Source organism: Parasteatoda tepidariorum, chromosome 7, assembly GCF_043381705.1.
Source record: "Parasteatoda tepidariorum isolate YZ-2023 chromosome 7, CAS_Ptep_4.0, whole genome shotgun sequence".
Taxonomy (NCBI): Eukaryota; Metazoa; Arthropoda; class Arachnida; order Araneae; family Theridiidae; genus Parasteatoda; species Parasteatoda tepidariorum.
The window spans coordinates 43,647,438-43,671,003 of NC_092210.1; the positions used below are offsets into that span (position 1 = coordinate 43,647,438).

Here is a 23,566-nt window from a genome sequence, read left to right on the forward strand (position 1 = left end):
TTTCTATTTTTTCATTATTTTACATTTCCTTTATTAAATTTCCGTATTTTTTACTATCTTTTACTTACTTTTACTATCTTTTAGTTAAAGCAGTCCAAAATTTGAAAATAAGTAAGTCGCTTTCGTTTTTTATATCCAATTATGCAGACTAACTATATTTTTATGACGCATAAATTCTTTTATATAAAAATACAAATCCTTCATTGCTTCCAATTTCTCTGTAAACTTAAAACTTACACAGGCAAATAAATTTGAAATCAGTTTTAGCTTATATTTCATATTTATATAAAGATTCTAATAGTAGCACGTATCTTAAAAAACAAACAAAGCAAAAAAACTCAATTCGGTTAAAGCTTTCCTTTCTTTTAAAAGATTTTGTTTCACATTTCTTCGATCGAATTATCTCTTCTATTATGTCATCTGCAATAATTCCTTCTTTTCTCCAAAAGAAAAAGAAAGGAGGAATTGAGATAAAAAGGAAGGTATTTATCAGAAGAGACATTTTTCCCAGATGGCAGTCTTCTCAGCTAGAATCGGCCACCAGCCGCTCTAGATAACTTGTTGATATCTTTCCGAGAGAAGAGCTCCCCGACGACGGTTGCTGCAATTGTCAGCTCCCTTCCTTTAAGTAGAGATGCGGCGCTTCGTCCCTTTATTCCTCTTTTGTGCAGGAATCCTTTTATGGGACAAAGTGGAAGCCCATGACGACAATGGACATTACACTAATGATTGGGTTGTGAGAATAACCGGTGGTAGAGATGTGGTGGATCAACTGGCTATTGAACTTGGTTACCGAAATTTGGGTGAAGTGAGTCTTTCAAAATATTTCATTTATTGGAGTGTAGTTTACAAAATTCATTTTAGCATATTTAAAATATTGTGTTTACGTTGTTATCCAAAATTTTAGCTATAAAATAATGTTACAATTATAAGAAAAGTATTTATTTCAATTATAAAAAAAAGTAATTTTTAAGGGTATTGTTTTTATATTAAGATATGCATAACATTACGAAGTGTAAGAACTTATTGAATATTGGATTATGAGGACAATGGGCATTACACTAATGACTGGGTGGTGAGATTAACCAGTGTAAAATGTGGTGGATCAACTGGCTATTGAATTTGGTTACCGAAATTTGGGTAAAGTGAGTCTTTCAAAATATTTCATTTATAAACAATTTGTAGTTTACATAATATTTTGATAACTGTCATTCACTTTAGCATTTTTAAAATTTTATGTTAAATTTGTTATTAACATTTTGATTATTAAATGATATTACAATTGTAAAAAAGTCATTAGTTCGAATTATGAAACAAATGAATTTCGTAGGCTGAAGTTTTTATATTAAGATAATCATAATATTACGAAGTGTAAGAATTTTTTGAATATCGGATTACGTTTATTAAGTGCAATAGTTTAAGTACTATATCTAGACAAATACAAAAGTTAAGAAAATACGATCTATAAAAAGAATCATTCGAAACCTAAGCGTTTGTTGCGAACTGTTAAAATACTTTAAAATATTATTCTTCCCCTCTGAAAGCTTCAATCAGTTAAATGATTTTTTTTCCTTCACAATTTTTTACACATTTTTTTTAGTTTGTACTTTCTATAAACATTGTAAAAAAAAGCCTACTTCTAAGCAAGTACACGGAGTTTTAAGAAAATGTTTATTTTTTTACAGTTACAAACAATATTTTGAAAATAAAAATGAATAAAAAACTATTTGGACTGTATTTCCTCAAAACATACATTATTTTTCCTTTACCAAGCAGATATTACATTTCACTGGAATATGAAACATTTATGAATTGTTTACTTTAAAATATTCCGATTTTGAGAAAAAACATACTTCTTTGATATCTATTAATACGAAATAAGGTACAATAATCTATAAATTTTGATAAACGTTTAAAATATCATTACAGTGTATCATTTATTGATACTTGTTAGAATTGCATGGTTAATTCCACAGAAGATTAAGGCGTTTCCAGGAAAAATCAAGAAGTGTGTGAATTATACACTCATTTGTAAATTATGAGCTGAAATATGTTCATTGTAGTAAGCTTTAGTTATGGTTATTTTAAATATTTTTTTAGTTTCTTTCCCTCGTGTAGATTAGTTTGATTTCCAATAATTAGGTGGAATGAATTTTTATTTTTCTATAACTTAATAAAATGCCATATGGACAGAAAAAGAATGCTCAATATTTCTGAAATTTTTTACATCTTTGGGGCAACCAGTTTCCTATGAAATGCTTAAAGGGAGCATTCCGTAAAATTGAGGAAATTACTATCTTTATTTGATTGAGGATACGAGTTTAATCAAAAGTAAGAGGCTTAATACTATTAACAAAGGAAGCATGGTAAATGCAATTTATTCGGAAATACAACATAAAATAAAAGGAGTACGGACGGATAAGTTCTCTTTCCCTTCTAGAATTTAAACACAGCATCCGAACAAAATTTTTGCTTTTTTGAAAAGCTTCTTGCTTTTTCGAATAGCTTTTGCTTTTTCGATGTTACGACTAATTTTTTTCGAGAAATTTGTATGAAAGCATAAGATGATATTTGAAAACTTTTAAAGTTATAGCAAAAATACTGAACTCGCTGAAAACAAAATAACATAACTATTTTCTAAACTGCAATCGTTTACAGATTCAGGCAGTTTTGTCTCTAAATGGGTTTTCTCAATCCTAAATTCGTTACCTGATGAGCAAGATTACTTGATTCCAACAAACATATTAAGTAAAGTTTGAATATAGCATGATGCTCGAATTCGTACTAGTTTCAAACAAAATATTTTTCATCAATATCAAAAAATAAGTTTTTTTTTTCAATTTAAAAAAGGACTTTTTATATTTCGGGTATTTTTAGTTTGATATTTAAAAATGCATTCAATCAGTACCCGATTTAACGAATTCTTAAAGACCGAAAATATTACTCGTTAAATCAGGAGCAAAATAAAAAAAAATTGACTAACCTTATGCAATATTCGAACATCTCTAATTAGCAAATACACAAAATAAATAGAAATTTAACACTTTTTATTCAGGAAATTAAAATACAGCGCATGATTACGCACTGATTAATCTGAAATTTTAAAGCATTTCATGAGTAAGGTTTGCTTATTTCCTTGATTTCTTACTTTAAAAAGTTCTTTTTCGACGTCATGAAGAGAATAAAATATTCTTTCATTTACATCTTGCCGCATTAGGTATGTTTTCACTGTTTCCAAACTGTGCAAAGCAACAGAAAAAGTAACAGTTTGCACTGGAGATTCATTATTATTGACTTCTGAGTCAGAGTCGCTATTCATTGTTTCCTGTAAATCTACTTCATTTACTTTATAAAGTTCTTTAAATCACGAAATTCGGTAAAGAGGGGCTCGTTAAACCGGGGTTAGACTGTATTGGACTGCCAATTAAATTTTGTTTTGAGTCATTAACATAAATTTATGACTTATGGCATGTGCACAAGACATCATAGTATTTTTTTCTTCAAATTTTAGATTAAAAAGAATCAATTATTAGCTTTTTTGGTATTGCTTCACAAAAGATTTCTATTTAAATAATGGCTGTGCTTATGTTTAATTCCCATAAAAAATTTAGAATCTTAAGTTAAATTTTAGATTAATTTTAGTTTAAATCTTAGTTTGGAAAGTAAAAAAAAATGATGCAATGGATTATCCAAATTTTTGAAATTTTTAAGAAATTGAATCGAAATTCTTAGACTCCGTAAACTCGCAGACTTTCGCAGACTCAAAAAATCAGAAACAGCAGTAGCAGAACTCGCAGATTTATCGAAGAGTGATTAATCAATCTTGTCAAATTTTTGAGTGTTCGTGTTTCGTTAAAATCATATGATTTCGCCATTAACAGATGATAAAAAACAGTGAAATACGTGGTACGGAAAATATAGATCTATAGATTAATGAATTATCAAAATTGAGAGTTTTATTTCTGAGAGTGTAATAATGTTTTATTGTTGCAATATTTAGGAAGTGTGATTTTAAAATGAAATGGTATAAATTTTCTTCTGTATATTGCACTGAAGTCTTCTCTAAAGAGAGTGAATAACTCAACTCCCATAAGTCGCGAAAAAGTATCATAAAATATCGTGAATTCAATGTTATTCATTGTTCAGTGTTAACCAACAAATTGTATGTGAGAGAGGTTTAAGAGGAGTCAGTGATAACTTTCAGCAATGATTTTTTTAAGAGAGTTTTCATGCTTTAGAGAGTTTGTAAACGCAAATGTTACATTTCAAAATGTTTTGTAGTTAAAAATATTCTACATTCATATTATCATAAGTTAAGGTGTGGTTCCGTATGTTTGCTGAAATTTTTAATTTTGGTTTCATAATTACTCTTTTCCTTGATATTTAAGAAAAATATTCCGGAATCAAAATTGACATTGCTCTTCATTTTAAGCATTTTTACTTTCACTTACCTTGTCTCCCTCCCAAAAATATCGTATTTACGCTATTTTTCATAAAGAAACATCCTTCTCGTTTTTCTATACAATATTACAGTGACTCTTTTTGCTTCTAATTGTGAACGATGCTTAGGTAGTTTTACATATTTTTCGCTTTTCCGTTCAATTTCACAGTGACTTTTTTTACTTCTGATTTTGAACGATGTTTAGGTAGTTTTCCATTTTTCTCGCCTTTCCGCACAATTTTACAGTGACTCTTTTTACTTCTAATTTTGAACTATGTTTAGGTAGTCTTACCATTTTCTCGTTTTTCCGTGCAATTTTACTTTAGAATGATGTTTATTGAATTTACTTTTAATTTTGAATGATGCTTATGTAATTATAAACAAAGTGATATTTATAATAAATTCTTGGCATAAATGGTACTTTTTATTCGGTTTTCAGTAGAATTAATTTAGACAAAATATTAATAGTTCGTAATTTATAATGAAGCGTAATGGTGTGTGTAATATTGTACGTTGTGTTGTGTAATGTGTTGTGTAATATTGTACGTTGAGGTCCCCCAATTAGAAATCAGAAGTGGATATATTGCTTCAAACACGAAAGGTATTTCCCTTACAAAATAATCTAAACAATATTGCAAACTAAGTCTGACGAAGAAACTAAAGTAACTAACATATAATAGGGATAATTACTAAAGTAGCTTAGGAAGAATATAACCCTGGTTTATTTAAAAATTGTAAGTTCTAGTGAGCCAGTCATTCATTAAATTTATCAATGGTTTTCTTAAGATTTACTAACTTTAAATACTGATCGCGAATTTTGTACTGAATCCTAATGTTTGGCTTGCTTTCAAAATTTGATGATTATTTGAAGTTTTCAGTAATTTAAATTTTTTCATGCAGCCTGCGATTATTTCTTTTAAAAATAAAATACACGATATCACTTTTCGAATTTAATTGTAATATGATTCACTTTTATAATTTTGAAAAAAAGTTATTATTTTGAAAAAGTTATTATTATTCTTTTTAAAAATAACTATTACAATTATTACTCAAATTTTAATGCGGACTTTATATTTTTTTTCTTCGATTTATGAATTTTTATGTGATTTTCACCTATGAGTCAGCTTTTGACTTCTCTCCTCACCATTTATTTTAAATTAAAAAATTACACTCCTTAAATAAAAAAGTTTATACATTTATAATTTTGAAGCCAATCAGATTCAACACACATGCGTGACGTCGCTTAACGGTAGCAAATTGCATCTGATTTAAATGACATGGTTAGGAATAATCTCCTCACTTGTTCTCGAGTAGCACGCACAAAATTCTTGTATTGTAATGTTAAAAAGCATTTCTAAATAAAACATTTTAAAATGCGTCTTTTCCTTATCAATTTTAAGGAATCAGTTAGAGCGAAATTTAATTTTATGCACTGGAGTTCGTAATGAGTTTGCTTAACTGTAAAACATATTATTCTATTAAATGTTTTCAACATTGAAAATTTGCATAATTCATGATTTTTTTAAGATATAATTATATTTATAAATATCTTCCAGCAGTTCTAGCAAAATAAATAGCTAAACTTTTGCCTTTGAAGCAATCAACAAGCATTTATATAAGAATGTTATTTTTTATTTATATATTTATTTATTTATTCATTTATCTTTTGCTTAGACTTTTGAACAGAAAGGCATATATTATAGTATATTTTAACGTTTACTATCATTTTATCCTCAGAAAAAAGTTAGTCAGTTTAAATATTTGATACCATGTTTATTGACATTGACGAATAGTTTTTTGAAAACACACAATTATAAAAATTGCACTTTTTTTAAATTTAAATTTCAAATAATATAAGATTTTAATGACTTTCTTGATCTTAAAAAAATCCCATCTCAAGACTTTATGGATATTTTAACATTTTTAAATAACATAAAGTATTAAGATGGGATTTTTAGCATTTTTTCAATTCACAGTATTTGATTTCCTTATACTTATGGTTAATATACAAAATAGTTCTTAGAAATTGTGCCTTAAACGCTAAGGGGTAAAACTTAAAATGCAAGACTATTTAGAATTCATAGCTAGGAAAGATATATCCTTGACATTTCCTCCGTAGTAAGAGACTCCTCAAATTTAATTTTAAATAAAAGGTAACTGCAGAGCATTCCAAGAAGCAGATTTACATAGAGAATTCTGTAAACCTAAAATATGTCTGAGAGACTGAGACATTTCCAAACTATTCCAAAACTATTATTCATAAATAATAGGAGGGTTTTAAAACTGATGTAATATTAAATAAATGCATTTAAAAAATTTTTGTTACCTGTTTTAAATGTTGTTATAATAATATTTTATGTAATTTTTTTCAAAAATTATATTTTTATGTGTTTCTACAAGGAGAAAAAAATCAGGTAACATTATCGCACTGTATGGTAATGAAATTTCTGGTAAAAAAATCCTAATCCTGGTTAATGAAATTAAAATATACAGTATTTAAATCTGTTTGGTAAATTTTTCATGCATATGGTGGCGGTTTATGAGGAATTCTGATTTTCATAAGTAAAGTTCTTAATACCATGCATTTAGTATAAAAAAAAAAAAAACTGAAAAGTAAATTTAACCAGATAAATGATTTTTATGCGATGTTCTAAGGTATCGTGATAAAGTAAAACAATTTTACTTGATTTACCAAATTTTATCACATATTATAAGACTACATGTCATTGTTAATTTTACCAAAATCAATGCCAAAGCATTATGGGAAAAATTACCGACTTTTTTGGTATTTCCATAGAGCCAGAAACATGGCAGAATTTACCATCTTCTGGTAAAATTTTTATATTACGATTATTTTCTCTGTGTAATATAAAATTTTGAATGCTAGTTTACATTTCAATATGTATTCCACAAGCTTTACAATAAATTACATTAGAATTGCAAAAATGAGAAAAATATAGTATTTATTCTTATAACGCCTTTAACAAGATTGTAAAGTGTAACAGGCAGAATGTTTTTTACTAATATTTCTGCTAATGATTGCATTAAAAATTAAGTCGCAGAAAATTTTAATTTTATTATCACTTATTTTTAGTGGAAGAAAAATAATAACAGACAGGAAAATAATTTCTTTTCTCATTAAAAATAAAAAGAATTCTTTACGTCATCCTTTAAAAAAAGAATCTGAGGTAGACGGGCCATTTGCAAAATACTTGCACTTTTGATGTCCCATGACTTTATGTACTTTTAAATACTGAAAAAAAATCAAAAATTGTATTTTCAATTATTCATATTAATTTACTGTATATTTTTGGTAAATATACAGAATAATATACACAGAATAATTATTTTTAAAAGAATATCTGTGCAATATCTTTTTATAACGTCAGATACAAATGACTTACTATGTCCCAGCCTTTCTTGAATTTTACATCATTGTAACTAAACCAGCAGTTTATTGAATCTAATTTGGATTTATCTTGTTTTATGTAGCATACAGCAGAGCTTTTCTAGTACACAGTTTCTAGAATACTTATGAGTAAAAATCACAAATTTTAATTTTGTCCCACAGTTTTTCACTCTGATACCATAATTATTGTATTAAATTACTTTTGTTGAGTTAGCAAAAATAGGTTCTTGGATGGTCTATTTTTAGATAAGGTAGCAATTTCAAAAATTGTCTTTATCTTTGCTCCATATTTAAAGAAAATAAAGCTTTGACAAGTTAATGATGTTTTATTCATTTTCACTAGTAGAGGAACAGCTCTGGAACAGCGGATCTGCGGATTGCGGATCCGAGTTGAGTTGTTTCCCCTCTTGCTGCTGAGTTGAGTTGTTCATCTCCTGCTTTAGTTTTGGTTTCGGTTTCTAAAATTTCTAGCTTCTAGTGGCAACGGTTAATTAGTTTCGGTTTTCAAATTTTTTAACTTCCGGCGGCAACACCCGTCCCACAGTTTTCACTCTGATATCATAATTATTGTATTAAATTATTTTTATTGAGTTGGCAAAAATGGATCCTTCGATGATCTATTTTTAGCTAAGGTAGCAATTTCAAAAATTGTTAATATCTTTGTTCCATATTTAAAGAAAATAAAGCTTTGAGAAGTTAATGATGTTTTATTCACTTTCTCCTCTGTTACTGGCATAATTTTTTTAAAAAAATTATTGTTTTAAAGTTCATTTAATTTCTTATGGTAAGATCAAACTATGTTTTTCAATTTTATATTAACTCTTTGCTTTTCTATCTAACCTGTCTAAGTAGATTGACTTGCAGTTTCTTTTTTCTTCTGTTACCAGGTTTTTGATATACTATTAGAAATTTCTCGGAATAAATGGTTATAAATAAAAGGACAATCAAACTGTTAACTGTGAGAAAACACTTTATTAACTGCTTTCACCTACTGCGGTTAAACAACCAGGATTTTATCACACCAACTTGGCCCACCTAATTAAGCAATTTTATTCTTTGCGGATGGGTACATATTATAGCCGAGAAGGCTAATCTGTCACTTTTATGACCGACAGAGCGGGAATGGAGTCCCAGCATTGACACCATCACCAGAACATTTCCACCATACCTTCAACACATGACGAGTTTCCAGTGTCCTGCACTCCCCAATTCGTGACCCTGTACTATTAGAATACGATACTCTCATTCACGCATAGATTGGAGTACAATAAAGTTGCAAAACTATTAACCAATATCCAGTTACATTTCTTTTTTATGGTTATGGTTTACGACAATGCTTGTTGTAAATGGTTAAAAAACGTTATAGTTTTGTATGTATGGTTTTCTAACCGTATTAGTTGTAAACGGCTTTAAAACCGTAAAAGTAAGAAATTTTGTCTACCATAAAGTTTTACGGTTGATTGGATAGAGAGACTGCAACCGGTTATTTTACCATAATTTTAGAATGAAACTCTAACAGTCTGACTTTATTTATGGACTTTTAGTTTTGTATTTCATTATATGTTAAGTTTTTTTTAAAGGAGTGTTGATATTTGTATTACTAAGATAGAGTTATATGTAATGTATGTAAAAACATTTGAAATTTATCTGTGCAGTCAGCTTTTGCGTCTGTTGCCTACAATTTATTCAGCTTTATTTTCCTATGCAAAATTAACAAAAAACAATTTTAGTGATTTACATTGTAAATTTGACTGTTTACTGTTTTGAACATTGGTAATAGAAGGGAATATAATTGCAGATACAAGTAAATGTTTAATTTTTAAAACTTTTTTGTTCCAATTCAAAAATCGCTTTATTGTTTTAAGTTTTACGGACAAGAAACATTCTAATTACAGCCGAAATTATCATAATTTTCATATTTTAAACAACTAATTTTTTTAAGAAAAATTTTCTAAATGAATCTACATTTTGAAAAAGATGAAGACGCATTATCATAATTTCATTGAAAATAATTTTATAGGTGGTCTTCAATAACAATTTCGCGAGTTTTTGATTTTATCCTTATTCTCTCTATTATAAACATATTTTCTTACTTTTAAATTATAAATATTTCTTGTTAGAATAAAGCCTACTCTTTGAGAGATAAAAGAAATTTCTTTTTCACAAGTCATTCAAAATAGTTTAAATGGAATCTGCTAAATCGGTCTCCTAAACTTATATCAACTTGAATCATGATTAAAAATTATGAACTATTTAGTGAAAATTTCGAGTGTCAAAAATATATATATAGTCCAGTGATAATAAATATTAGGTATGGAAAGTTGCTTGTTAATGCTTTAAAATAGCTTTAAAAAAAATTATAAGAAAACACTGAAAATAAAAAAAAAGATATTACTTGCAATCAACTTGCACGATATTTTTTTCCTCCTTTTTACATCTTTTACGTCATTAGATGCATCATCTTTACTTTAGTGTTTTCTAGTTTATGTGACATTTCAAGAAATGTTAACGAAGTGCTTTTTGTTGTGAACGTCTTTTTGATATTTTAGAAACGGGGATATTTTTTTATTGCAAATTTAATTAGGTTTGTTTGAAAATTTCATGTCGTTTATCTTACGATAAATTGAATTTTGTTTGTGTTCAAATCCTAAATAATTTGGATGAACATGATCGGAAAATGCGTGAAAAGTATTAAGTTAAATTATTTTATAATTATTAACATAAGTTGATGAAATGGTGATTAATCTACAAAGATGAATGGAATGTCGATAAAAATAAGACTCATGTATGAATAGGAATGTAATGTTGATAATATGGAGATTCATAAATGAAGATGACTGCAATATTTATAAAATGAAAATTAAGGTATGAAGATGAATGCAATAATGATGAAAGATTTATATTGTTCCCTTGAAACGTAAAAAAAGGACATTAGTACTGAAAAAAATGTATAAATTTTAAAATATATCAACGAAATAAAGGGAAAACAAATTTTGCATTTTATACCTTAAATGCATGAGACGGCATTTGGTATTGTGGCATACGATTCTAATATTTAATCGATGCTTTATAAAAGAAAGAATTTTCCAATACACTTTTTTTGCATGTCTTATAACACATACACAATTTATACATTTAGTACTTCATTATTAAAGTTTATAATTTTTCTACTTGATAAATGAACCTATTTATATTGAATTTATGTCTTGAGTTATTTGAAGTCTGGTGCTATTTTTTTTAAAAAAACAAATAATAATTTTGGAAATAGAAATTAAATTATACGGTCGTTTTTTTTAGTAATTTTTCCATTTATATGGTATGGTATTATATAGTATATATAGTATATATTATGGTATTATACGGTATTATATAGTAATATTTATATGGTATTATATAGTAAATTTAATCGGAGGAATGGATTTTATGCCACGGTATGAAGTTTCATGATAAAATTTCTAAATTTTATTTCAGATTGTAAAACCATATTTTATTGTTAATTTTGCCAAAATCTATACTAAAACGCTTTGGTTAAGATTACCGAGCTTTTTGGTGTTTCCATAGAGCCAGAAACACGGTATATTTTACCATATTCTAGTAGTTTTGATCATACATTTTCTTAGAATATGAATATTAAAGTAAACATTGTATAACGTAACAAATTATGTAAAGATGCTCTTTTTTCCGAGAAAAACTTATATACTATACTAATTATTTATCTTTAATTATCTAAAAAAATAGAATAATTTTTGAAAAATAATAGCTCTATGTGTACTATGTAACATAGAACAGACGTAAGTAACGTGATTTCAATACGTAGCATACTAGATTTAGATTGAAAAAATAATTGTTATAATTTTTGTGGAACTCCTTATCTATAATATTTCTTTAATTAAAAATTTCAGTTTCTATATGGTTAATGCTTGTTTAGATGTATGTACATTTAGTCCATGTATTGGTTATTAATTGTTTTCATTCATTCGCCAAAATTCATTTTCTTAGCCTTAAGATTTCAAATGTGCTTATTTTATTTTATTTTATAACAGCCGACCCAATTTTGGGCTTACGACTATTTATATTCAACTTTATAGCCTTGTAATTTTGAACCCAATCCAAAAGACGAGGAAATTCCTGGATCAAGTATTGGGAGAAATTTACCTTCTTGAAGGACTTTTTGATTGAACTAACCCTCTTTTACGTTACTTGGAGAAGAAAACCACTATAACCTCCCATGGTTAGACTGATGGCCAGAGGACTCTAATCCATGATCCGCATGTCACTGAGGATATTTTATGTCAGCATTGATGTCAGTGCGAGCCGGGTGTGGAATTCTTATCAACCAGCTATCGCTGGGATTTAAACCCGGTTCACCTCATTGGAAGGTGAACGCTCTATCCCTTTAGTCACCACGGGTCCCTTAGTCACCTTTCAAATGTGTTGGCGGAAAAGAAAGTATGAGAAATAATAATGCATTTTAATATTGTAAAACATTTTGCAACCATGTAACGGTTTTTAAATTATACTCTAATGTGCTTGGCACATTTAGAAGGAAACATTGAAAATCAATTTTATTTTACATTCAATTCAAGGTTGTGGTATAAAAAAATTTCCAATTATATTAATGATTTTTATTTACTGAGAAAAAGATTAAATGGTATAATTATTTGGTTTTTAAATTTTAGAAATAAATATGTTAAACATTTTTTTCATGAAAGGGGAAAAAATAAACAATCAGTAAAAAGGTATTAATAAACTCTAGTCAATCACGTACAAAACTAGAGACCATATGGAATTAAAATTATAACTGTATTCAGTATAATTTGGCATCGTAAATTATTCTATTGATTTCGGCTAACTCAAGATAGATATAATTATTACAATCAAGAAAATTTCTGAATTAATTTTGTTCTTTAGTACATAGTTTTTACTTTTTTTCAAGTATCGTTGATTTTACATCATTTAAGTTCATAGAAACATAGTTTAAAACCGTATATTTTATCGTTCATGGAATGTTTGAAAAAACAAAATAAACACAGATAGCTTTAAAAATAGTATTTCTGGAACGAATCCATTATATACTAAATCGATTTTTCTTGATCCAACCTGACATAGAGTGTAAAAGATAAATAATTTAAGAAGGTAGCAATAAACTCACGGTGAAACTCATTTTCTATTACATTGAGCTGTAAGCTATAGCAAATAGCACTGATGTTATCTTTTAAACAATTGAAACTAAAAAGTCTTTTCAGTTTAAATAGTAACAATGCGTAATATGATAAACAATCATAAATATAAATGAAAAAATTACACAAGTTTTTAAATTAATATAATTTTTCATCTTTGCCTCCGCTCTAAGAAAAAGAAGTATGGTCAAAATTACCATGATATAGTAAAATAAAATTTACCGTGTTTTTGGTAGTTTTGAACAAAGCTCTTAGGTAATGATTTTGGGTAAAATTAACAATGAAATAGATTTTTATTACCATGCTGTTGGGTTGTAAATGCTGTAAAATTTGGTAATTTTATCATGAAAACTTAGAGAATGGCCTTAAAACCATTTATTGGTTAAATATACTTTTCAACATAGTATTTTTTACTAAATGTGTTTTAAAAATAACTGTTATTTAGAAAGAAGGAAAATTATCAAATGATAGGTTTAAATACCGTGTTTATTGGCTTCCTTATCTAATATTTTTTTTACTGGAAATGTTTTGGCTATGTATTAAGGCAATTTTACCAGAATTTTTTTCTCTGCGTGGGCTTAATTGTTTTTTAAATGTTAAGATTGATAATTTAGTTGAAAATTCAGGGAAATTCCCCTGCTACATGCCTTTTCATTTTTTAATTACTCAGGGAAAATTTGTTTTTTCCCCTTAGATTGGAAAAGACAAATATTTTTATGTCATTTTGTACTAACCAACTGTATATCCGGAAAATCCAGGAATAGCCTTTAAAGAGGTAATAAATGTAATTTTTTTAAAAGTAAATTATATCAAAGATTGGAATTAAAGCAATTGCTTGCATACATTATTAACAGTGGATGATTTTTAATTTCAGTAAACTTTTAGATTTAATATTAAATTTTCTTGAAAGCATACAATAAATTTCCTTAATTCACAATAAATTAAAAACCCGCACTTATACAACTGCAGTGAAAATTAATAAATGCAAACTATCCCCCTAATTCAAGCCTTTCTTTCTTATATATTAAACAATAGTCTTATTTCTTTACAAATGCAAATTTTAAAATTTTTTTGCAATTATTTTCAGCTGACATTATATTTTAATATCTTAAATATTAGATATTTGTCGAAATGTTTCATATTTCTATTACCTAAGATATTTATTTAATATTTATGATAATTTTTTCTACCTATAATTAATTTTTTCTTCATGCTGTAGAAGTTGATCTGCAGCTTGTTAGAAAATCTTTAATTAAACGATGCCCTTCTTTTTCAAATTTTTAAGTTAAATAAAAAAGCAGTAATTAAAAGGGAAATTCTTTTTAATTACACGTATTTATTTAATATTATTTTCAACCTCGATTTTTTCAAACATATTTTTCGAATAATCTAAATAATTATTTAAAACTCTTATTTTCTTAATTAGCATGGGATTCAGGGTGGTATGCTGAGAATAATTTATGAAAGTGCTGACAATGATAAAATAGTGTAAGCTGAAGATTACATTTGACACCACTACTTTTTGTCAACATGCCCTACCTGGAATTAGAAATAGTGCTTTGCAAATTTTAGAGTTTTTATGGATTTTGTCGAAAAATAAAGCAATAAAATTACACAGTGTGTAGTTTTTGAAACGTAAACTAATATTGCATATTTATGTTTTCACGTTTCTCTTGAAAACATGACTGGATGACACTGAAAAATTGTTTTTATGTAAATTAAACAGAAACTAAAATATTTTCAAAACTTTAAAAACAAACAAATGCATGATTTTAAACTACTTTAAAAAATAGTGATTGCCGAATTTCATGGACATTATTCAGAAAGAAAAGTCCATAGACAATCGAAATTACTGCGAGATATATAAAGGAAAATCTGATTGAATGATAGCCTTATATTTTACATGTTTTAGGGATGATATCGAGTTATGCAACTGTATAACAATAGTTTAAGAATTTGAATAAAAATATTATATAAAGGCCTATTTAGACACCTCAAAGCCGCGTTATCTTTGACGGTTAAGTTCGGCTTTGACGAAAGAGCCCTTTTAAAGGAAAAGGCATCTTTACACCAATACATGATATCCTTGAATTTTGCCTTTAATTCTCGCTGAAATTAAACGAAAATGGATTTCAATGATTGTTAGCGTTTTTTTCCCTTTTATATTCTAACTCAAGAATTTCAAGGGATCAGAAGCATTATTGAAATGTTATTTCATTTTAAACAAAATGATAATAACAGTGTAATCCCCATTTGACTTCTAAAAAAATGATATACACATTGTATCACATTAATTCTTGTCCTAAAAAGTTACTTTATAATACAATTTGAAAAAAAACCTTAAAAGTAAAATATGACGTACAAAACATATTTTTTAAAAAAAAAACCAAGATACAAAGTAAAATAGCAACAACTTTTTTGATACTTCACAATATTATCTTGAAATCCATATTAAACATAAATTTTAAAAAATGTTATAAAATAATTGAAGTGAGAGTGCAACGAATAAGAAGAAATTTTAAATTTTTAATTTTTATTGCGAGGGAAAAAAACGAATTCTTCATTTTCTTCGAATTCTTAATTTTTGTTTTTTTTATTTCTTTTTATTAGATTTTTTAACTACATTTTATACCTTTTATTAAATTTATATTAATTTGCGTTAAATTTTCTTTCATCCTACCTAGTTAAATGATTTTTTTAATAGTTAGAATTTTCCACGAAATGATTTTAATTTCAGGAAAATGTGAAAATTGTTTTTCTCATTTTTCCATAGTACAAAGCAAATACGCTATTGTGATGGTTTGAAAATAATATATAATGAATTCTGGGATTTTGTTTTCTTAATAATCTCAATTTACAAAAGAGTTCAAATATTTCACGCAAAAACTTTTTTAATAACTTAATGTAACATTGCTTAAAGTGTTTTTAGAATTTATCTATTTTTGATACTAAATGAATTTAATTTTAATTTCATGAATTTTTAACTATTTTCATCTATAAAGGAAATAAAATGCATTTTTGACGAAATAAACAAAAAATAATACATACAAAAATTTTTAAAAAAAATCAACATATACTTACGCTACTGATTAACTTTTAAACGCCAATTTTTTTTTAAAAAAAGCTTTGCTAATGAAAAAAAACATGATAATTATTATGAAAAATGGAGTTAATAGAATTGCAACATTTATCTCTCACTACGAAAGTAAAGCAATTGGAGAATACACATGCGTTGTTTTAAGATACAATGTTAAAAAAAATTGAGAATATTAAAATATTCCACACCTGCAACTATTCAATGGTATCATTTCAATTGTATTATTAAAAGCAATACAAAATTTATTCACTTAAATTTGCAGCATCAATTCATTCTTATCAAGTCTATACTCCTAATATTTTCATCTTTGGAAAAGAACACATGTGCACTATAAAAGAAGTATGGTTGAAACTACCAGAATATAGTAAAATTCGTCTTGTTTTGGCTCTATGGAAACGCAAGGAAACTCTTATGGAAGTGCATTCGTAACAACTTTTGGAAAAATTAACAATAAATATAGTTTCATTACCATTTTGTTTACAGAAATTTAAGGTATTTTGACGTTGTTTTGAGGTGTAAAGGTTTATTTGAGGTTCATCGGAAGTTGATTTCGAAAATAACTTTTAAAGATCAACCTCCCAAGGTATATTTTCAAAGTGTATGAACTTGCTTTTTCACACTTCAGGTTGTTTTGAGGTTGATGGAAATCTACTTGGCTGATGGAACAACTGGATTTTGGGAGGTTGTTTTTGAGATGTACGGATTATTTTTCAACACTTCAAGCAAATACGTATATTTGAAATATGAATAATTTCACCCGATCTAAACTAAAATTGTTTCTGAGTTATATATAAGATTGATTTTGTGAGGTATAAATGAAGTTGAAATAGAAATTTATTAATGAGGTTATTTTTGGTACAAAACATACCTCAAGTGAATTTTTTACATCAGTCAACCTCAAAACGACCTCGAAAATACCTTATTTTTTGTAAGGGTTGGTATTAAATGTTATAAAATTTGATTATTTTATTTTATCTTAGATCATGTCATAAAAACCATCTACTCGGTAAAATTTACGTTTTAGTTTTGTATTTTTACTAAATTTGTTGTAATTAAAACTATAATTTTGAAAATTAGAATTTCTGGCTAACTTTTTGTACAGGAACGAAAAAATACAAAGCGAATGTTTTAAATTCCATACATTTTAGTTTTAATACCAGAATTATATTTATTTAAAGAAATAGAAATGTCATTGCTATACAAATACGGTACTTTTACAATATTTTTCCTCCGTGCAAAATTGGATTTTTTTTATATATATATATTTTTTTTTAATGATAATAACTTTAGGAACGCAGGTATTTCAAAAAATAACTTTTCGCTCTTTCTGCCAATTTATTCATGCATGTTTTTCTCAGTTTGCAAGACTAACAAGCGATTTCAAAACTCAGAGGAAAAATTATGTCAAAAGTATTTTGCATTTTAGAAGAATAGAACATTATCTTAAATAAAATATTTCAAAGGACGAAGCTTTTTTATATTTCAGTATTCTAAAACTATAGGTCATTTAAATGAACAAGTGCACAAATTTTCACTTTTGTAGCACTACTATTATTCTGTTAATTAACTTATTTTCGTAATTTTAAAAATGGAATATCAGAATTTCTAACACTGCCCGAATAGTTAGAGTGCTCAAATCACTACAGGGATCCTATTTCTGCAGGACTACAGGAATCCTATACATCACAAATTTTAACCGTTTCATGATAGCTACAATCAGAATTTATAGCGATATTACACAAAATATTAATTTATCGTAAATCAAAATTCGTCTTTTGTAAGATCAGATACACTTAACTGGAACTCTATGTTTGGTGAGGATATAAGTTTTAATTGTTTCCTGAAAGCTTCAAGCAGAATTTATCAGAATATATCCAGCGCTTAATGGTATCACAAGTTTCACTTGTTTTTTGACCGAAACAACCGAGATCTCTAAGGGAAATTAAATGGTTTACAAAGTTTCGACTTAGTTCTAACGTGTTTGATGTCAAGGCAAGTTTCAAGTATTTTCTAAAAGCAAATTCTTATCGCCAATTAAAATTCCGACCAGCTGAAGAATTAAAACTGCTTACTGCTTGACTACAAAGCAAGTTATAATTATTTTCTGATCGCTACATTCAGAAATTATCATCAGCAGAAAGTTTGATTATCTTGATCAAGTTTATACTAGAAATCTGCATCTGATGAAAATTTTTTATTTGTGTTATTTTTAATTAAACTGTGCTGTTTGGGGGAATTTTTTTTTTATTTGTATTATTTTTAATTAAACTGGGTTGTTTGGGGGACAATTTTTTATTATTATTATTTTAATCAAAATGGGCTGCTTGGGGGAAAATTTTTTAATTGTATTAATTTGAATTAAACTGGGCTGTTTGGATGACAATTTTTTACTTGTATTATTTTTTATCAAAATGCGCCAAGTTTTGATAATATTTTCTAATTTATCTGCACAGAAAAAAAAACGTGTGACAACTATGTCCTAATTTCTGTCTTATGTCTTATTTCTTTTCTATCAGAACATAATGAATTCACGAAGTAAAGAATAACAAGGATGGATTAAGAGTTCTAAAAAATTAAGTTAAGTAAACGACTTTAAAAGCTTAAGTAAAAGCACAAAAATAGCACAAAATCAAGAAGTTTAAAATAGTATAAGTTTGGGTAAGTCTTTCTCTATCGGTTTCACGTAATCAAAGTCCTTGCAACCTCCATATTCCTTAAGATCTAATACTAAATCTATATACAAAAATGAATTAGCTTTTAGCTCTGATTACGTGACGTAATTACTAATTACCACTAATACAAAAGGATGTTTTTTGTAAATCGCTTGAAATATAAATAATACGATCGCTAAATTCACCGTTATTTTCGCTTAAGTTTATTTAATCTTAGAAAAATTGAATTTTTCCAAATTTCTCAGAATTTCTTTGCGTCTTAATGAATATTTAGGATATTACATCATAATATTTCGTTTTGTTTGCTCTATATTCATTGACAAGAAAATATTTATGTCCAAATTCTAATTAAATGGAGTGTCAAGTAGCTTTTCCTCAATTCGCATCACGTGAGGATCACCGGAAATTTGTATCCCGATACAACTTCATTAATGTAATGGCAATCGTTCGTCGAAGAAAGTTGTTGAAATAAAGAATGGCAACACTTGGCTCCGTCAGCCGGAATATTCCTTTGTTAGAAAATCTTCTTTTGTGAGTTACACGAAACCAATTTAAATTTACTTTAACTTGGGTGTGTCGGAATATAATATTTTCCTGCTCAGCTTATTGATTTAGGAGCAGAACTGGAATAATATTTGACATTCTTTATTGTAATAGCTATTTTTAGTTTTATTTTTCAAATACAGCAAAATTTTTGAGTTGCTTCTTTGAATAACTAATTAGCGTAGAAATGTGGTTCGAAAATATTACATTTTGAAATACTTCTATTCTAGGAATCTATTCATTTTCCGATGATTTGAGGAAAGACAATTGAAAATGGCGAGAAACAAATTATGCTAGCAGTGCTATGTTAAATTTATTCTTCAAGATACCCAGTTCACTAAATTTTCTTAAAAGTAATGGAATGTAATTAGTATTTTTTAAAGTGCATTCATTTATATTTATTTTTTCACTCATTCTTTCTTCATTTTTATGGGGCGCTTTACATAACTAAAATAAATCCTAAAAGTCTTTCTTGATTGTACCATGAAATACATTTCCTGTTCCTTCATTAATGTTTTACATTGTTTGTCTCTTCACAAAAGAAATAATTTTTAATTTATTCCAGTGCTATTTCTGAAATAAATTGCACAAGGAATTAAGAAATTTTCTTTCTTCTAACTACTTTTTCACGAATTAAAAAGCAAAAAATTATTTAACCAAGCTGAAGTATAAATTTGCAAGTCTAATAGCAGTAAAAAGTGATTAACAAAGCGAAAAAAATTTAAACGCTTTGTTCCCATAACTAATTTCTCAAAAATCTATCTAAAGCAAAGTTTACATTTTTCTTCATTTCAAACACAATTTTAGTTTTTGTAATAATTAAGATATAATTAGTCAAATGTTGCAATAGTGGAGATGAGGCATGCAAAAATTTTTTCAGTTGTGCTTATTTCTCAAGAATTTGAAGTAAAATAGGAAGAAAAAAATGTATAGTAAGTGAATTTTTGCCTTTAAACTCAATTAATGTTGGATAAGTATGTTTGCACTTGCCTTTTTTTAGAAAGGTAATATTTCTAGTACTTTCTTCGGCAAATATATGTTTAGTTCTATACTTTCAAGAAAATGTGAACATCTCTTAATAAGCTTATTATGGTAAATTTTACTTTTCGAAACTAGTATATCCCTTTTGTGTCAGTAATAAATTGTAAGCTAAGAAAATGTTACTGTTTGAAGTTGAATATCTTTTTGTATAAATACCTTCAATAGTTTTAAAATGTATACATTATTTATCATAAAGATGGTAAATATGACAAAATTTCGTAATTGTATCATAATACTTTAGATTTTAGCATGAAAACCATTTATTCGGTAAATTTGCTTTTTAGTTTTGAATATGAGGTAGTAAGAACTATAATTTAGAAAGCCAGAATTTCTGGCAAACAGTTACCATAGAAACTGGAAAATTACTAAATGGCAGGTTTAAATATCGCGTATTTTGGTTTTCTTAACAAAGCTATGTTTTTTTTTACTAGAAATGTCATTACTATATATTAAGGCAATTTTACCCGAATTTTTTCCTCTGTTTGGACTTCGCTGTTTTTTTTAATATTAAGATAGAGAATATAGGTAAAATGTAGAGAAATTTCCCAGTTACATACCTTTTCCTCTTTGAATAAGAACTATAATTTTATAAACCAGAATTTCAGGTAAACCATTACCAGACGAAGAAAAATATTTGTAATTGAATGGTTTAATATCGTATATTTTAGTTTTATTACTAGAAATAATGTGTTTATTTGCTAGAAATGCTATGACATAAATACGATACTTTTTAAAAAGTTTTTTTTTCCATTGAGGTTATGCATTTTTTTTATTATTCGTAGGTGTGTAAACGTTGAAAAATGTTTTTAGATTTAGGAAAGTTTGTGAAAATTTTATTCAAAATTTTCTGATGAATAGCTTACATATAAACATCTGGAAAATAAAATATATTCAGCTCGATAAACATAAATGACTATTTTGAATCATGAATTGATCCGGGAGTAAGCGAATATGAAAATTTTGAATGATTGAACAGATTAGATACGATGAAACAGATACAAATAATTTCAGTTAAATTTTATGGATTTCACTAAAGTTTTATTTAGTTTTTAATTCAACGAAAGCACTTAAACGCATTAAATTGTCAATGGGAATTTCTTTTTTTAAAAGCATAAATGTGTGGTGAGAACTTTTTAAACAATAGACAAAATGAAATTGAAAATGTTTTTTATGAGATAATAATATGACGTATTCAATGTTATATCCTGCTCTTCGCAAATATCCGTAATCTTCGTGAAACGAGATAAGAAAGAAAACAATTTTGATTTTTTTTTCTTTTTTCAGAAAAAAAGGCTTTGTTGCATTTTATATACTAAATACACATTATAACAGCATATTTCTGAATTCTTTTTCTTTAAATTTGTAACACAATATTTTTTAAATGAATTCAAATAATTTAATTTGCAAAAACGTCCTATGCAAATAAATAGCTGCCAAGTCTACTGGACTTAGCAGTAGGCTACTGGATTTTGCCAGTTTCTCCTGGTCTACTGGGTAAACAAAAATATTTTTGTATATTTAATTAAGGAGCTATATAGTAAGCGTTTCACATTCTAGAAAGTTTAATTTTTATTAAGGATGCTAAAAACCCTTCCCGCTCAAGCATTATATAGTGATTCAAAAACCTTTTTTTAATCACGTGGTTTATTTAATTTCTAAAATGTCGTCATCATATACTTGATAATTTGCATGCAATAATAATGCTTTGCAATTCAAGAAAAAAAATCATTTAAAAATGAGATGGAAGTAATTTTGTACTACTTTCATTTCTCCCACTTCATTAAGAACAAATAATTTGCGATAGGCGTAGATGAAGTTTGGCTTTTAATGTTCTAATCATTTAATGTCCAAAGTTTTTAGAGTCATTATCATTTTATTGTTCAGTTCATTTGATACCCAAAGCTTTAAAGTCATTATAATTTTAATGTTAGGATCATTTAGTGTCCAAGGTTTTAGAGTAATTATTATTTTAATGTTCAGATCAATTATCATTATCATTTAAATATTAAGAGTTTAACATCCTCATCATGTTAAGAGATTAGAATCATAACCATTTTAATAGTCGGTACTTAGAATCGTTATCATTTTAATGAACTGATTTTGAAGTAATTATTATTTTAATGTTCAGAGTTTACAATAACCATCATTTTGGTGCTTAAAATCTATGAATTATTATAATTTTAATGATCTGTACTTAGAATTATATTATTTTAATAATCAAAATTCCATTGCAAATAAGTAAAGAAAGAAAAGATAAGGGCTAAGCACTGGTTAAAATTTTCTCTGTTCTGCAGTTTGCTAGTTTTATTTTAAAAATGCTAAATAAAATACATCGAACTATATGCTACATTTATTTAAAAAAAATAAGTATAATTAGTGACTGAAATAACCCCAAGAAATGTTTTTAAATGAGTGGACCATTTTTAAGTAAATTTTATAAAAGTTACAAAATTTTTTCTGAATACCTTTTTTTATTCCTGTGAAAGAAAAAATTGTAACCATTAACTTTTACTGAAAACTTTCCTAAATTTTTAGAGATCTGTACATTTAAAAATTTCCTGTAAGTGAAAATAACAGAAAGTGATACGATGCATTTAATGCGCCAAAGTTGCGTAAGAGCCTTATGTTATTTATGTTGCTATAAGGAATTCACTAATGTTGCTAGATTAAGATAATACAGTGGATAGTGATCAAAGAGAAGTAATCTGTTTTCATTTCTGTGTGGCTATTTTTGGTCATTCCTCTGTCTATTACTCCCCCACGGATGTTGCCATAATCTTTTTCCTTACTATCCCCACAAATTCCATGGGGTGACGTCATCTCGTGACGTCTGTGCATTGAACTGATAATTCTTCATTTTTATATTAAATTGAAAATATCTGAAATCAGACATTGGAAGTAACATACTTTGATAATACATCTTGCTTAAATTTTCTTTTTATATCATTGAATAATATTATTTGTAGGCGTGGATTTATACGATACAAAATATTGAAGAGTATTTATTTACTATAATTGTGAGCCTTATAAGTTATATAATGTAATTTACGATTTTAACTAAAATAAGTAAAAAATGTTTCCATTTGCATCATGCATAAGACAACATTAAGAATTTATTGGAGTAATTACAAACGCAATTAAAAATAATTCATTCTGAAAAACTTATTTCATTAAAAATATTTC

The 23,566-nt window shown here is 27.0% G+C and overlaps 1 protein-coding gene across 2 annotated transcripts in view; it reads left to right on the forward strand.

Moving 5' to 3' along the window:
• The first annotated feature begins 502 nt into the window (after positions 1–502).
• LOC107452277 (neuroendocrine convertase 1-like) overlaps positions 503–23,566 on the forward strand; it is a 98,910-nt gene continuing 75,846 nt past the window's right edge. The window contains exon 1 of one of the 2 annotated variants that reach the window (XM_043042632.2): positions 503–808. In XM_043042632.2, the coding sequence (XP_042898566.1) occupies positions 635–808 (174 nt within the window). In that variant the 5' untranslated portion in view covers positions 503–634. The remainder of the gene's footprint in view (positions 809–23,566) is intronic. The other variant, XM_071183351.1, reaches the window with a different exon arrangement.